General features: G+C 44.8%; 1 protein-coding gene across 1 annotated transcript in view; it reads left to right on the top strand.

The window, feature by feature from the left end:
- The first annotated feature begins 205 nt into the window (after window positions 1–205).
- Window positions 206–14,670, top strand: part of SIGIRR (single Ig and TIR domain containing) — a 42,365-nt gene continuing 27,900 nt past the window's right edge. The window contains exons 1-2 of the mRNA XM_040328449.1: window positions 206–282; window positions 826–880. Of these exons, the coding sequence (XP_040184383.1) occupies window positions 874–880 (7 nt within the window). The 5' untranslated portion in view covers window positions 206–282; window positions 826–873. The remainder of the gene's footprint in view (window positions 283–825; window positions 881–14,670) is intronic.

The following is a 14,670-nucleotide window of genomic DNA, read 5'->3' as shown; positions in this document are numbered from 1 at the left end:
AATTGTTGACCTTTGTATAACTTTTGTTAGGAATTGGGGTGGAGGACACACTACCCTGATGAAATGCGGGTGTATCTGTACAGAGAGAATACAATTATCGGGATGCAATGTGTTTGCACAGCATGGTTCAGTCAGTCGGGGGAAGTCCAGCTCCTCCATTCAGTATACTGTACACAGGTAGATTAGAGATATTACTTCCTGCTTCTCCCCCTCCTCCTCCTGCTCCTCCTCTCACAGGTGTTGTGGGTGAAAGCTTTCAGCATAGTACAGACGAGATCAGTGGTAAGTAATATAGCTGTGTGTCTCCAGTCCGAACTATTTGGGGTGGTCCTCTCTGCGTACAATTACCTTATTTTTCCTGGGAAACCTCTGAATTGTCTACGTCTCTCTCTATCTCCATTACTTTCCTAGTAGACCCTGTGCGTTCTTTCCTTGCCTTGATCATATGTCAGCTTGCAGCTTTGGAGCTGTCATGTCTGGATATAGTAGGATGATCGATTTCTGCCTCTCCTGCCCATCGTATGCAATGTGCGGTGAATGACCCCCTATCTGTCCTGCTAATTTTTCTTTTTCGGGTTGCGAAACATCTCTGAGTAGGGTGGCAACACCGAAAGTGGATTCTTGGCTGAGTGCACCTGGAATGTTTGTGTGACCTTGGGCTGGTCACATTCCTATAATCTCTTTTTTTGTGTGTGTGTTTTTTTGTTGTGTACGCAGACAAATGTGTTTAGTGTTGCTTTATGTGTCCAGATTGGATTTTACTGTCACCATTGATATATGTGTGTCAAGTGTTGGTGTCACATGTTCTTCTCTGTCTGTCAACAGGACTGAAACTTCCCCTTGTGAGAGATAAGCCAGTGACGGCCCAAGAAAATGACTGGTGAGAATTGCCACCTGGTTACTTTTTTTTACTTTGTGCATACCCCTGGCATACCCCTGGCTCACCCCTGGCATACCCCTGGCTCACCCCGGAATACCCCTGGCTCATGCTACAAGCTTGTTGCCTATTGCCTTTGTGCCTACAGTATATCTATGCCACTGATTTCACAATAACCAACAGATTTTCCACCCAACATTTTTAAATCTTTGCTACAATCTATAAAAGATTTGGCCACTTACAGTGCTGACTTAAAGGGGAGTTCCAGCCTTTTAGTGTTTATTAAAAGTCAGCAGCTACAAAAAGTGTAGCTGCTGACTTTTAATAAACAGACACTTACCTGCTCCACGGTCCAGCGACGCGGCCGCCCGGAGCTCCGCTCCTCTTCCCCCCTCTCCGGCCGGCGCCTCCATTTATAGAATATATAAAGCTTTCGGCTTCACGGGCGGGCACTCACTGCGCATGCGCGATTGCGCTGCGCTCTATGAGTGGACAGCGATCTCCTAAGACCTGTCACATGTCCCTGGAGATCGCCTAAAGGGAGGGGCCGCCTAAGGCGAGAAGAGAAGTCGCTGAGGCGGTCCCTGGGCGGAAGGAGGAAGTGGGACAGGGAGTCCCACTCCTACCGAAGCCCCCACTCCCCCCCCCCCCAAAAAAAATTACATGCCAAATGTGGCATGTAAGGGGCGAGGAGTGCTTAAAATGGAGCTTCCGCTTTTCAGAACCCTCCCCCCCTCCGGTGTCACATTTGGCACCTTTCATGGGGAGGGGGGTGCAGATACCCGTCTAAGACAGGTATTTGCACCCACTTCCGGGAATACGGTACTGTGGCAGACGCGGCTTTACCCGCAGCCCCCGCTCCCCACCTCCAAAAAAATGGAGCTTCCGCATTTCAGAACCCCCCCCTGGTGTCACATTTGACACCTTTCAGGGGGAGGGGGGTGCAGATACCTGTCTAAGACAGGTATTTGCACCCACTTCTGGGAATACGGTACTGTGGCAGACACGGCTCTACCCGCAGCCCGCGCTGTCTTCTGGGAAACACACTGTTCCCAGGAGAGAGCAGGGACCAGTGACGGCGCTGGGTCCTGATTCCCTAACCGAGGATGGCGGCGGGTGCAGCCGAGGGACGAGCGATTGCTCGTCCTTGGCTGACGACATTGTGGGTGTGCTGGACAGGTAAGTGTCCATTTTTAAAAGTCAGCAGCTGCAGTATTTGTAGCTGCTGGCTTTTAAAAAACAATTTTTGGCAGAACCTCCGCTTTAAAGAGGAAGTAGACCCTCTCCGAAAAAAAATAATAATAATTCACCCTGCAAGACAAAGGCATAATGAGCTAGTATGTATAGCATACTAGCTCATGAATTACTTGAGATCGAAGCCCCCGCAGCGGCCCTCGTTCGCCTCCTCCGACGACGCCATCTCTCCCGGAGAGACTTCTGGGTATCGCGGCTCCATCGCTGTGACTGGCCGGAGCCGCAATTACGTCACTACGGCACATTCCTGCGGGTGCCATCACTAATGGCATAATGGCCGTTAAAAGCGGCACGCTCAGTGCGCCTGTGCCCGATGTCTACGGCGCAGATGCCTCTGTGCGTCAGGCTCCGTTTCACTGCGAGTGTCACGGAGCATGGGAGGCAGCAAATTCAAAAAGTACAAAATTCATAACACATTACAGATTACATTACTGTATCAAATCATTTCACACCCCCCTTTGTCCCTAGTGCTTTGTCCAGTGTTCTGCATGCAGTTTTATATTATAAATACTGTTCTTTCTGCCTGGAAACTGGAGATTGTCCATAGCAACCAAAAAGAGTCCCTTTATGTCAAAAGTGGTTTTAGAGCAGCTAGAAAACAGCGATAGTAAATTAGAGTCACTTGCAGAATTGAGCGATAATGAATCGTGGGGAAATTCCTTATATTATTATAATTTTTTATAGTTATTTATTATATTATAATTTATGATTTTGTGTTTCAAACTTCCTCATACCCGGGATGTCTACTAGACTCTTGTTTGAACAGATTTAAGTGTGTAATTACTAAGGAATTTACAATACAATAATAAAACACCAAATTTCTATGCAAAACAATGTATCGCTTTGAGACGCAAAAATCTGACATAATCATACCACCAGGGTGTTTAATCAGTACAGAATTCATCCCAAAAAAATTGGAAGAGCAAGACCGCACATGCTCAGAAGCGAAAGAATACATTAACCACTTAACCCCCGGACCATATTGCTGCCCAAAGACCAGAGTACTTTTTGCGATTCGGGACTGCGTCGCTTTAACAGACAATTGCGCGGTCGTGCGACGTGGCTCCCAAACAAAATTGGCGTCCTTTTTTTCCCACAAATAGAGCTTTCTTTTGGTGGTATTTGATCAGCTCTGCGTTTTTTATTTTTTGCGCTATAAACAAAAATAGAGAGACAATTTTGAAAAAAATGAATATTTTTTACTTTTTGCTATAATAAATATCCCCCAAAAATATATAAAAAAACATTTTTTTTTCCTCAGTTTAGGCCGATACGTTTTCTTCTACCTATTTTTCGTAAAAAAAAATCGCAATAAGCGTTTATTGATTGGTTTGCGCAAAAGTTATAGCGTTTACAAAATAGGGGGTATTTTTATGGCATTTTTATTAATATATTTTTTTACTAGTAATGGCGGCGATCAGCGATTTTTTTTCAGTATTGCGACATTATGGCGGACACTTCGGACACTTTTGACACATTTTTGGGACCATTGGCATTTTTATAGCGATCAGTGCTATAAAAATGCATTGGATTACTATAAAAATGCCACTGGCAGTGAAGGGGTTAACACTAGTGGGCGGGGAAGGGGTTAAGTATGTCCCTTGTGTGTTCTTACTGTGGGGGGGGGGGGGGGTGGCCTCACTAGGGGAAACACTGATCCTCTGTTCATACATTGTATGAAAAGAAGATCAGCGTTTCCCCCGCTGACAGGACCGGGGGCTGTGTGTTTACACACACAGCTCCCGGTCCCTGCTCTGTAACGAGCGATCGCGTGTGCCCGGCGGCGATCGCATAGGATGCATTAAGGTAAAAAAACTTTTACCTTTACAATCCCTTTAAGGCTTGGTTCAGTCCCATGGGTGTGACCAATCGCAGACTTGTTTCCATGCTTTTTTGGTGTTTTCCTGCACGGCAGCCTATTCGTTTTCATTGGATGCCCTATACGTGAGAACAGGACTGGTGCAAGGATTATTGATAACCTAGGCTTAACCTAGTTTTGCCCCCTCTGACTCTACCCCCTTTGCCCTGCCCATGTATACCCCATCGTTTTAATGAAGCGTTCATCAAATGCAGCCCACCAGCTCCCATCAAATGCAGCCTCACCAGCACTCTTTAAATGCAGCCTCACCAGCGCCCATCAATGCAGCCTCACCAGTGCCCATCAAATACAGCCTACCAGTGCCCATCAAATACAGCCTCACCAGCGCCCATCAAATACAGCCTCACCAGCGCCCATCAATGCAGCCTACCACCAGTGCCCATCAATGAATGTTTGCTTGCTTCTATTTATTCAGGAGTTGGGACACAGACACAGTCCTCCATCGCTGCACTTGTGACACTATGTGCTAATGGAGCGGAGGCTGCCTGCTGATGCTGAGACTTAGTTGCTTGCTGCAGAGAGAAGAGAGTAGGAACACCAGTGGCCTGGGCGCCCTAGGCAGCTGCCTAGTTTGCCTAGTGGTAGCATTGGCCCTGCATGAGAAATGCACAAAAAAAAAACGTAAAACTTTTCCAAAAACGTGCAACGCCAAACCTCGTGCTGGCATGCCATGTGGCTTGGCTAGTGTGAAAACGCACGTTTACAGGTGCATAAGGGTGCCAATAACAACTAATGGCACCAAATGTGTTTGCTAAAAGGAACCATGTTTCTCTGCGTGCCAGGAAAGCGCAAGATTTTGTGCGCATTCCCGACATGCAAAGATCTGAATTTAGCCTTATTCTCACTAGCTAAGATATTACACACTGATTGCCCGGATTGTACAAAACAGAAACAGTGCCCTAAAAAGGCCCTCTTCTATTTTGGCTATTCAATCCGTGTGAATGACCTCAAACAGGCTTTATCCTTTGTTTTACCTGTTATGCAGGGTTTTCTCAATGAACATACCCAGATAGAAAGCAATTGTGCTGCAAGTTTGAAAAGCTATTGCTAGACTTGCCAGACTTCACAAGTTTGTTGCACAATTGCAGCAAGTCCGCATTGCATGACTCCAGATCAACTTTCTATCTGCTGGATTCACGTAGGGCGGCGTATTTTTGAACCGGCGTAGCGTATCGTATTTACGCTATGCCGCTGTAAGTCAGAGAGGCAAGTGCTGTATTCACAAAGCACTTGCCTCCTAAGTTACGGCGGCTTGGCGTTAATGGACCAGCGTAAGCGTGCCTAATTCAAATTGTGAAGAGGTGGGCGTGTTTTATGTAAATAAACCATGACCCGACGTGATTGACGTTTTAAACGAACGGCGCATGCGCCGTCCGTGGACATATCCCAGTGTGCATTGCTCCAAAGTACGCCGCAAGGACGTATTGGTTTCGACGTGAACGTAAATTACGTCCAGCCCCATTCACGGACGACTTACGCAAACAACGTAAAAATTTCAAAATTCGATGCGGGAACGACGTTCATACTTAACATTGGCTAGGCCAGCTTTTTGTTTGACTAACTTTACGCCTAAAAATGCCTTACGTAAAGGGCGTATCTTTACTGCGACGGGCAAGCGTACGTTCGTGAATAGGCGTATCTCGCTGATTTACGCATTCTAGGCGTAAATCAGCGTTCACGCCCCTAGCGGCCGGCGGAACTAGACAGCTAAGATACGACGGCGCGGGCAGTTGTATCTTAGCTACATTTAAGTGTATCTCAATTTGAGAATACACTTAAATGTACGACGGCTTAGATTCAGAGTTACGACGGCGTATCTACTTAACTCTTTGTGAATCTAGCTATATGCAGACATTCTACAAGTCTGCTGCACGGTCTGGTTCAGGTATGTTGTTTAATAGTCATCCCACCACAGCTGTCGCTGTGGCCGAATTTTTATGCTGTAGACTTGCAGAGCTCTTGCTGTAGACTCACCACTGCAACTTTGCTCTTGCTAGAGACTTACCATGCAAATTGTAAAAGTGTAAACTAGAACTTTTGTTTCAAGTGCTCTGCATGTGTACAACTTGCCCGTGAAAATGTGCAGCAAGTTAACAGACTTACAATTCAACACTGCCACAAATCCTTGCTATCTGGGTACTCACCTGCCCAGCGAATCCAGTATTGTCTTGTTGCAATCCCCGGCTTAGGTGCCACAGCCGGAGTTCCGCACCACCATTGTTTCCTCTGTTGTCATCAGGAGCATGACTACCACTTCTATGTTCAGGTAGACAGCCCCTGCTGACACACCAGCTCTGCCCACCTGCCACTCTATCTCCCTGCGTTTGAAGCCTCTAGGGATATGTGGTATGGGTAGCCCAGGAGGTTTTAAGAGGAGAAGACGTCATTCTCGCTTAGGTGAAAATGACAGTTGGGGTGTGAGGCAGACAAAAAAAAAAAAGTTCAACTAAAATATTGGGTTTTGTCATCGGTGGGAGTGCCATGGCACCCAATGCATCTATTGAGCGAAGGTCCACTTTAAAACAGACCTAAACTCCCATAAATACTCACTCCCACCTTCCAGCGATATGGTGGTTACATCCCTTGCCAGCTGCTGTCACCTGTTGTCACCTTCTCCTTGGGCTACCTTTAGGTGATGTTTTTTGGTTTTCTTGATTGGCCAGTTGGGGTGTGATGTCATCATGTGTGTGGGAGTTGGTCAGCGCAGTGAACAGTGCACAGTGAAGTGTGCTCGGAATGCATGCTGAGCTGCGCATCCGCAGCTCAGTTTACATTCAATAAAAGACTGCAAGCAGGTATGTGTGTGTTATTGCAGAAGAGACATAACATGTCTCATCTGCAATAAAAAAATAGATCAGATTCCTTTAAAGCATGTTATACAGCCCAGTGTGTGTTTTGAGTAATTTGTCCATTGTTATCAGCTAAAATACCTGGCTGATCCTGCATGGTTCTGCCCCTTTGTAAACGGACCACGCTTATTATGGCTGTTGAACCCTCACACCATGGTCAGTTTATGTGCCTTCGCCGTACACTGTCTTTCCTCTGTACCCGCCTGTCAGCTGTTTTAGTGCCAGCCCCTCACCTCCTGCTGCTAAACTTACTGTGTTTTCTTGCTATAATCTGAAGTATTAGATTACATTATGTACCCCAATGTATGTTCCTTTAAAAAAAAAATGCTGCTTTATACCGGCGCTCACGTGACTGCTCGGCTAGGGTTCTCAGCCCCTCCCACTGTAGCTGTCAGAACAAGAAAGGAGAGAGGCGGCCTGTCACATGAGCGCTTAGCAGCACTCTGAAATATTTTTTTTTATAAACAACATAAATTGGGGCACATAATGTAATCTAATACTGCAGATTATAGCAAGAAAACCACTTTAACCTCCTTAGCGGTATACCCGAGCGTGATTAGGGGTGATTTTTCCATGCTAGGATCGGTATCCCCGAGTCACGCTCAGGGTAGATGTGCAGAGCGTGCAGCGGCGCGGCTTACCTTCTCCTGGTAAGTTACTTACCTTGTCCCTGGATCCAGCGATGCATCCCCGCTGTGTGAGCGAGCGGGTCTTCACTCGATTCACACAGTGCCCGTGTTCCGTCGATCTCGGTTCCCTGCGACGTTACGACGCACGGGGGCGGAGAACGGTGCCAAATTCAAAAAAGTAAACAAACACATTACATACAGTATGCTGTAATCTTATAGATTACAGTACTGTATGTAAAAAATATACACCCCCCTTTATCCCTAGTGGTCTACCCAGTGCCCTACATGTTCTTTTATATAATAAAAACTGTTCTTTCTGCCTGCAAACTGGAGATTGTCCATAGCAACCAAAAGTGTCCCTTTATGTCAAAAATGGTTTTAGAGCAGCTAGAAAACAGCGATTATAAATTATAATCACTTGCAGAATTGTGCGATAGCGATTTGTGGGGAAATTCGTCATAAAAAAATAAAAGTAATGACAGCGACAATTCTGCAACTGAGCAAATTTCAGTGATTTTGAGTTGATTACATTATTGAATAATTTTCATTATAATTATATTATTATTATTATTTGTTATAATTATTTATAATTATTTATAATATTATAATTTATAATTTTGTTTTTAAAAAAAAATACCCGGGATGCCTACTAGACTCTTGTTTGGTCAGATTTAAGTGAGTTATTCCTAAGAATTACAGGCCTACAGTATAAAACGCCAAATTTCCTTGCAAATAATTGTACCGCTTTAGGTACGTAATTCCAGACAGAATAATACCGCCAGAGAGGGTTCTGGTCATTTGTTGTTGTGCTTGTTTGTTGTTGTGTAGGGGCACCTTATATTTAGCCACATATGTAAAGATCCCAAACCATGTACATAGTCAGTTTGTATGAACTGGCCATTCAGCAGACCTGTTGAATACACAATACATGTGGTCATTGTGCAATATGACAAGTTTCCAAGCGGAATAAATAACAGTTAGTGTAGATTTATGATTGTGTAGATTTATGATTGCTATATATAGGGCTACATTTTCTAATAATTAGATCTAATAAAACTTAACTTGGCTCATGGCCTTTGTAGGGCTGCTTTAACATATAATAAAAGAATATATTAAACGGTTTATTAGGATTGAGTTGCATAATGAAGATGTAAACGTTCCAGTATTAGAATACATATTTGGTGATTCTCCATGGCATCATAAAATGACAAAGAGGAAGCTCACAGCTATCTGACAGTTCCTCAATTCATCCCTGCAGTGCACGTATGCTGAAGAACTGTCCATAAAAACATAGTAAATGCATTGATGGTATTTACTGTGTATTGACAATACCAATAAAAGATTGCAAACAATGTAGAATTCCCACCCCTTACTTCTGTAAATTATTTTACATTCCTTCACAGGTGGCGTAAATTGGAGGTCCTTGATCCAATGAACACAGGAGTGCTCAGCTTTGAGCTCTTCCAGGTTTACACCTGTCAAAATCTCCACGATTACTAAACATCAAAACATGGATTTTAATAAATCCTTAGGGAGAGAATTACTAAAACTGGAGCACTCAGAATCTGGTGCAGCTGTGCATAGTAGCCAATCAGCTTCTAACTTTAGCTTGGTGTTGGCAATAAGGCTCCATTCACACTTCAAACACATTAAAGTCGCATGACTATTCATTCCCCATGTTTTCCAATGATAGCCATTTATATATATTTATATATGTGCTATTTCAAAGTAGCAACTTCAAAGAAGTTCATGCACTCCTTTGCTCTGACTTTCATTCAACTTGAGGGCTATAGACTTTAATGTAGTGTGACCAGACGTCCCCGGTTTCCGGGGACAGTCCCCCCACCACCCAGGGACTCCTATGGTCCAGCCCCTCCTGTGCTCCCATGATCCCTCAGGTGCGGGCGGACCGTGTGTGTGAGAACAGAGGAGGGGGAGGGGCGGTACAGAGCATTCGGCAGCGGCTATTGGAGGAGCTCTTAGCAGAAGAGCGGCTGGATGGCTTGAACAGTACCTGGTGCTGGGTAGAGCCCTGTTCCCATGGATTATCATGAGGCAATGAAGAGGTGAACAACCAAATCTACACTGTACATGAAGGGCAGGTGAGTAGTGCATGAATCAGATAGGTCAGTGTAGGAATCAGTTAGGTCAGTGTAGGAATCAGGTAGGTCAGTGTAGGAATCAAGTAGGTCAGTGTAGGAATCAGGTAGGTCAGTGTAGGAATCAAGTAGGTCAGTGTAGGAATCAGGTAGGTCAGTGTAGGAATTAGGTAGGTCAGTGTAGGAATCAGGTAGGTCAGTGTAGGAATCAGTTAGGTCAGTGTAGGGATCAGGTAGTTTAGTGCAGTGGTCAGGTAGGTCAGTGTAGGGATCAGGTAGGTCAGTGCAGGAATCAGGTAGGTCAGTGTAGGAATCAGGTAGGTCAGTGTAGGAATCAGGTAGGTCAGTGTAGGAATCAGGTAGTTTAGTGCAGTGGTCAGGTAGGTCAGTGTAGGGATCAGGTAGGTCAGTGCAGGAATCAGGTAGGTCAGTGTAGGAATCAGGTAGGTCAGTGTAGGAATCAGGTAGGTCAGTGTAGGAATCAGTATTAGTTAGGTCAGTGTAGGAATCAGTTAGGTCAGTGTAGGAATCAGGTAGGTCAGTGTAGGAATTAGGTAGGTCAGTGTAGGAATCAGGTAGGTCAGTGTAGGAATCAGTTAGGTCAGTGTAGGAATCAGGTAGGTCAGTGTAGGAATCAAGTAGGTCAGTGTAGGAATCAGGTAGGTCAGTGTAGGAATCAAGTAGGTCAGTGTAGGAATCAGGTAGGTCAGTGTAGGAATTAGGTAGGTCAGTGTAGGAATCAGGTAGGTCAGTGTAGGAATCAGTATTAGTTAGGTCAGTGTAGGAATCAGTTAGGTCAGTGTAGGAATCAGGTAGGTCAGTGTAGGAATCAGGTAGGTCAGTGTAGGGATCAGGTAGGTCAGTGTAGGAATCAGGTAGTTTAGTGCAGTGGTCAGGTAGGTCAGTGTAGAGATCAGGTATGTCAGTGTAGGAATCAGGTAGGTTAGTGCAGTGGTCAGGTAGGTCAGTGTAGGAATCAGGTAGTTTAGTGCAGTGGTCAGGTAGGTCAGTGTAGGAATCAGGTAGGTTAGTGCAGTGGTCAGGTAGGTCAGTGTAGGAATCAGGTAGGTCAGTGTAGTGGTCATTGTAGGAATCAGGTAGGTTAGTGCAGTGGTCAGGTAGGTCAGTGTAGGAATCAGGTTGGTCAATATTACTGTACTAGTGAAAGGGATTCAGAGTGCTAAAGGTCTACGGGTTTGGGGGCACACATTTCTTGCCTTGTCCCGGGCGCTGACAACCCATGCTGCGCCACTGACTGTATATATAATTTGAGGAAAATATAAGTATAAAATAGTTTGCCCTTTGCCAATAAAAAAAAATATGTCCCCGGATTTCATTTTAAAATCTGGTCACCTTACTTTAACCACTTACCCCCCGGACCATATTGCTGCCCAAAGACCAGAGTACTTTTTGCAATTCGGGACTGCGTCGCTTTAACAGACAATTGCGCGGTCGTGCGACGTGGCTCCCAAACAAAATTGGCGTCCTTTTTTTCCCACAAATAGAGCTTTCTTTTGGTGGTATTTGATCACCTCTGCGGTTTTTATTTTTTGCGCTATAAACAAAAATAGAACGACAATTTTGAAAAAAATGAATATTTTTTACTTTTTGCTGTAATAAATATCCCCCAAAAATATATAAAAAAACATTTTTTTTCCTCAGTTTAGGCCGATACGTATTCTTCTACATATTTTTCGTAAAAAAAAATCGCAATAAGCGTTTATTGATTGGTTTGCGCAAAAGTTATAGCGTTTACAAAATAGGGGGTATTTTTATGGCATTTTTATTAATATTTTTTTTACTAGTAATGGCGGCGATCAGCGATTTTTTTTTTGGTATTGCGACATTATGGCGGACACTTCGGACATTTTTGACACATTTTTGGGACCATTGGCATTTTTATAGCGATCAGTGCTATAAAAATGCATTAGATTACTATAAAAATGCCACTGGCAGTGAAGGGGTTAACACTAGGGGGCGGGGAAGGGGTTAAGTATGCCTGGGTGTGTTCTTACTGTGGGGGGGGGGTGGCCTCACTAGGGGAAACACTGATCCTCGGTTCATACAGTGTATGAACCGAAGAAAAGCATTTCCCCTGCTGACAGGAACGAGAGCTGTGTGTTTACACACACAGCTCCCGTTCCCCGCTCTGTACCGAGCGATCGCGTGTGCCCGGCGGCGATCGCGCCCGCCGGGCACACGCACGGGAGTCGGGGGCGAGCGGGGGGCGCGTGCGCGCGCCTCCGGCGGCGCGCGTGCGCCCCTAGTGGCGGCTAAAAGGTAGGACGTCATAATACGTGATCTCGCCTAGGAGAGCCACCTTGTGGACGTATTATGACGGTGCGGCGACGGCAAGTGGTTAATGTTAACCCTCAAAAGTTGCATGAAAGTCTTCCTGGATATTATACAGTGCAACAGTTGCCCATTATCACTGGTCTCAGCCAAAGTCGTATCCAAGTCGCACCCATCCAAAGTTGCATCCAAGTTGCACTCCAAAGACGGCACAACTATGGAGTCATAAACCTGGAAGCTGATTGGTTTCTATGAAGACCTGCACCAGATTTTGCATTCTGTAGGTTCAGCAAAGAACCCCTTAAATGTCTCCATATGGGGATATTACCCAAATCTCTGCTATCATACAAGGAGCTGTCCCATTGTCATAGTACAACCCCAATTCCCAAAAAGTTGGGGCACTAACCTTTTTTTTTTTCCTTAAAATTTTACATTTTCTCAGTTTGAACATGTTTTCTATTTTCTATTGTAAATAAAATGTGAGTTTATGAGATTTGGAAATCATTACACTCTGTTTTTATGTAGCTTTTACACAGCGTCCCAACTTTTTTTGGCATTGGGGTTGTAGTACATAAAACAAAAAATAAATAAAAATGCTTTAAAAAAATAAATAAATATTAATTGTATATATATATACAGTATCTCACAAAAGTGAGTACACTCCTCACATTTTTGTAAATATCTTATTCTATCTTTTCATGTGACAACACTGAAGAAATGACACTTTGCTACAATGTAAAGTAGTGAGTGTACAGCTTGTATAACAGTGTAAATGTGTTGTCCCCTCAAAATAACTCACAGTCATTAATGTAAAAAGGAACCTTGCGCCAAACAATATTATAATGTGATTCCTTGTATATAAAGCTTCTCCCCAAGAACAATGAACTTGTCACTGTGCAGATGAAACAAAAATGGGTGATAGGGGGCACTAAGTGATTATATTATGTTCCTTGTATGACCATATACCATCGAATAAAGTGAACATGTGCATAAAATGCAATATTTACCTTATGTCAGACAAATACAGTGGAACTTCGGATTGCGGTTAACGAGCGTTTCGCAATACGAGCACTGTATTTAAAACAAAACTAACTCGGTTTACGAGTGTTGTCTCGCAAAACGAGCATGATTCAGGCCAAATCGGTGTGCAGTACCGCGTTTGGCCTGAGGTGGGGGGGGGCGCCGGAGCCAAACGGCGCCGATTGGAAATGCACGGAAAGGCCCGAGGACAGTTCGGCTGACCTCGGCAAATCTCGGGAGTGAAGTCTTTCCGAGGTTTGCCAAGGCCAGCTGAGATGTCCTGAGGCTCTCCTGCGCCCCCCCCGCCTTTGGCAAGAGGGAATTCCTTCACCAATTAATGTTGAAAGACCTATATGATGAAGGAATTCCCTCTTGCTTCCGGTGTGGGTCCACTAATCAAGACACAATATTGGATATCATGGACTTATAAAATATAATTTGATTAATGATTTTTGATCACTCTCATATTATATATGTTTTTTCTCATTGCATTTTATGCACATGTATAAATTATTCGATGGTATATGGTCATACAAGGAACATAATATAATCACTTAGCGCCCCCTATCACCCATTTTTGTTTCACACAGCCATTAATGTCTAAACTGCTGGCAACAAAAGTGAGTACACCCCTAAGTGAAAATTTGTAAATTGGGCCCAAAGTGTCAATATTTTGTGTGGCCACCATTATTTTCCAGCACTGCCTTAACCCTCTTGGGCATGAAATTCACCAGAGATTCACGGGTTGCCACTGGACTCCTCTTCCACTCCTCCATGATGACATCACGGAGATGGTAGATGTTAGATACCTTTCCCTCCTCCACCTTCCATTTGCGAATGCCCCACAGATGCTCAATAGGGTTTAGGTCTGGGGACATGTTGGGTCAGTCCATCACCTTTACCCTCAGCTTCTTTAGCAAGGCAGTGATCGTCTTGGAGGTGTGTTTGTGGTTGTTGTCATGTTGGAATACTGCCCTGCAGCCCAGTCTCCAAAGGGAGGGGATCATGCTCTTCTTCAGTATGTCACAGTACATGTTGGCATTCATGGTTCCCTGAACTGTGGCTTCCCAGTGCCGGCAGCACTCATGCAGCCCCAGACCATGTCACTCCCACCACCATGCTTGACTGTAGGCAAGACACACTTGTCTTTATACTCCTCAACTGGTTGCCGCCACACACGCTTGACACCATCTGAACCAAATAAATGTATCTTCGTCTCATCAGACCACAGGACATGGTTCCAGTAATCCGTGTCCTTAGTCTGCTTGTCTTCAGCAAACTGTTTGTGGGCATTCTTGTGCATCATCTTTAGAAGAGGCTTTCTTCTGGGATGACAGCCATGCAGACCAATTTGATGCAGTGTGCAGTGTATGGTCTGAGCACTGACAGGCTGACCTTCCACCCCTTCAACCTCTGCAGCAATGCTGGCAGCACTCATACGTCTATTTCCCAAAGACAACCTCTGCATATGATGCTGAGCATGTGCACTCAACTTCTTTGGTCGGCCATGGTGAGGCCTGTTCTGAGTGGAACCTGTCCTGTTAAACTGCTGTATGGTCTTGGCCATCGTGCTGCAGCTCAGTTTCAGGGTCTTGGCAATATTCTTATAGCCTAGGCCATCTTTATGTAGAGCAACAATTCATTTTTTCAGATCCTCTAAGGCCTCGTACACACGACCGAACATGTCTGCTGAAACTGGTCCGCGGACCAGTTTCTGCGTACATGTTCGGTTGTGTGTAGGGCCGACCGGACCGGATTCCCGGCCTAGCGG

This window comes from Rana temporaria, chromosome 11 (genome assembly GCF_905171775.1).
Source record: "Rana temporaria chromosome 11, aRanTem1.1, whole genome shotgun sequence".
Classification (NCBI taxonomy): Eukaryota; Metazoa; Chordata; class Amphibia; order Anura; family Ranidae; genus Rana; species Rana temporaria.
The sequence above is the reverse complement of the archived record's forward strand: the minus strand, read 5'-3'. Positions and strand labels throughout refer to the sequence as shown.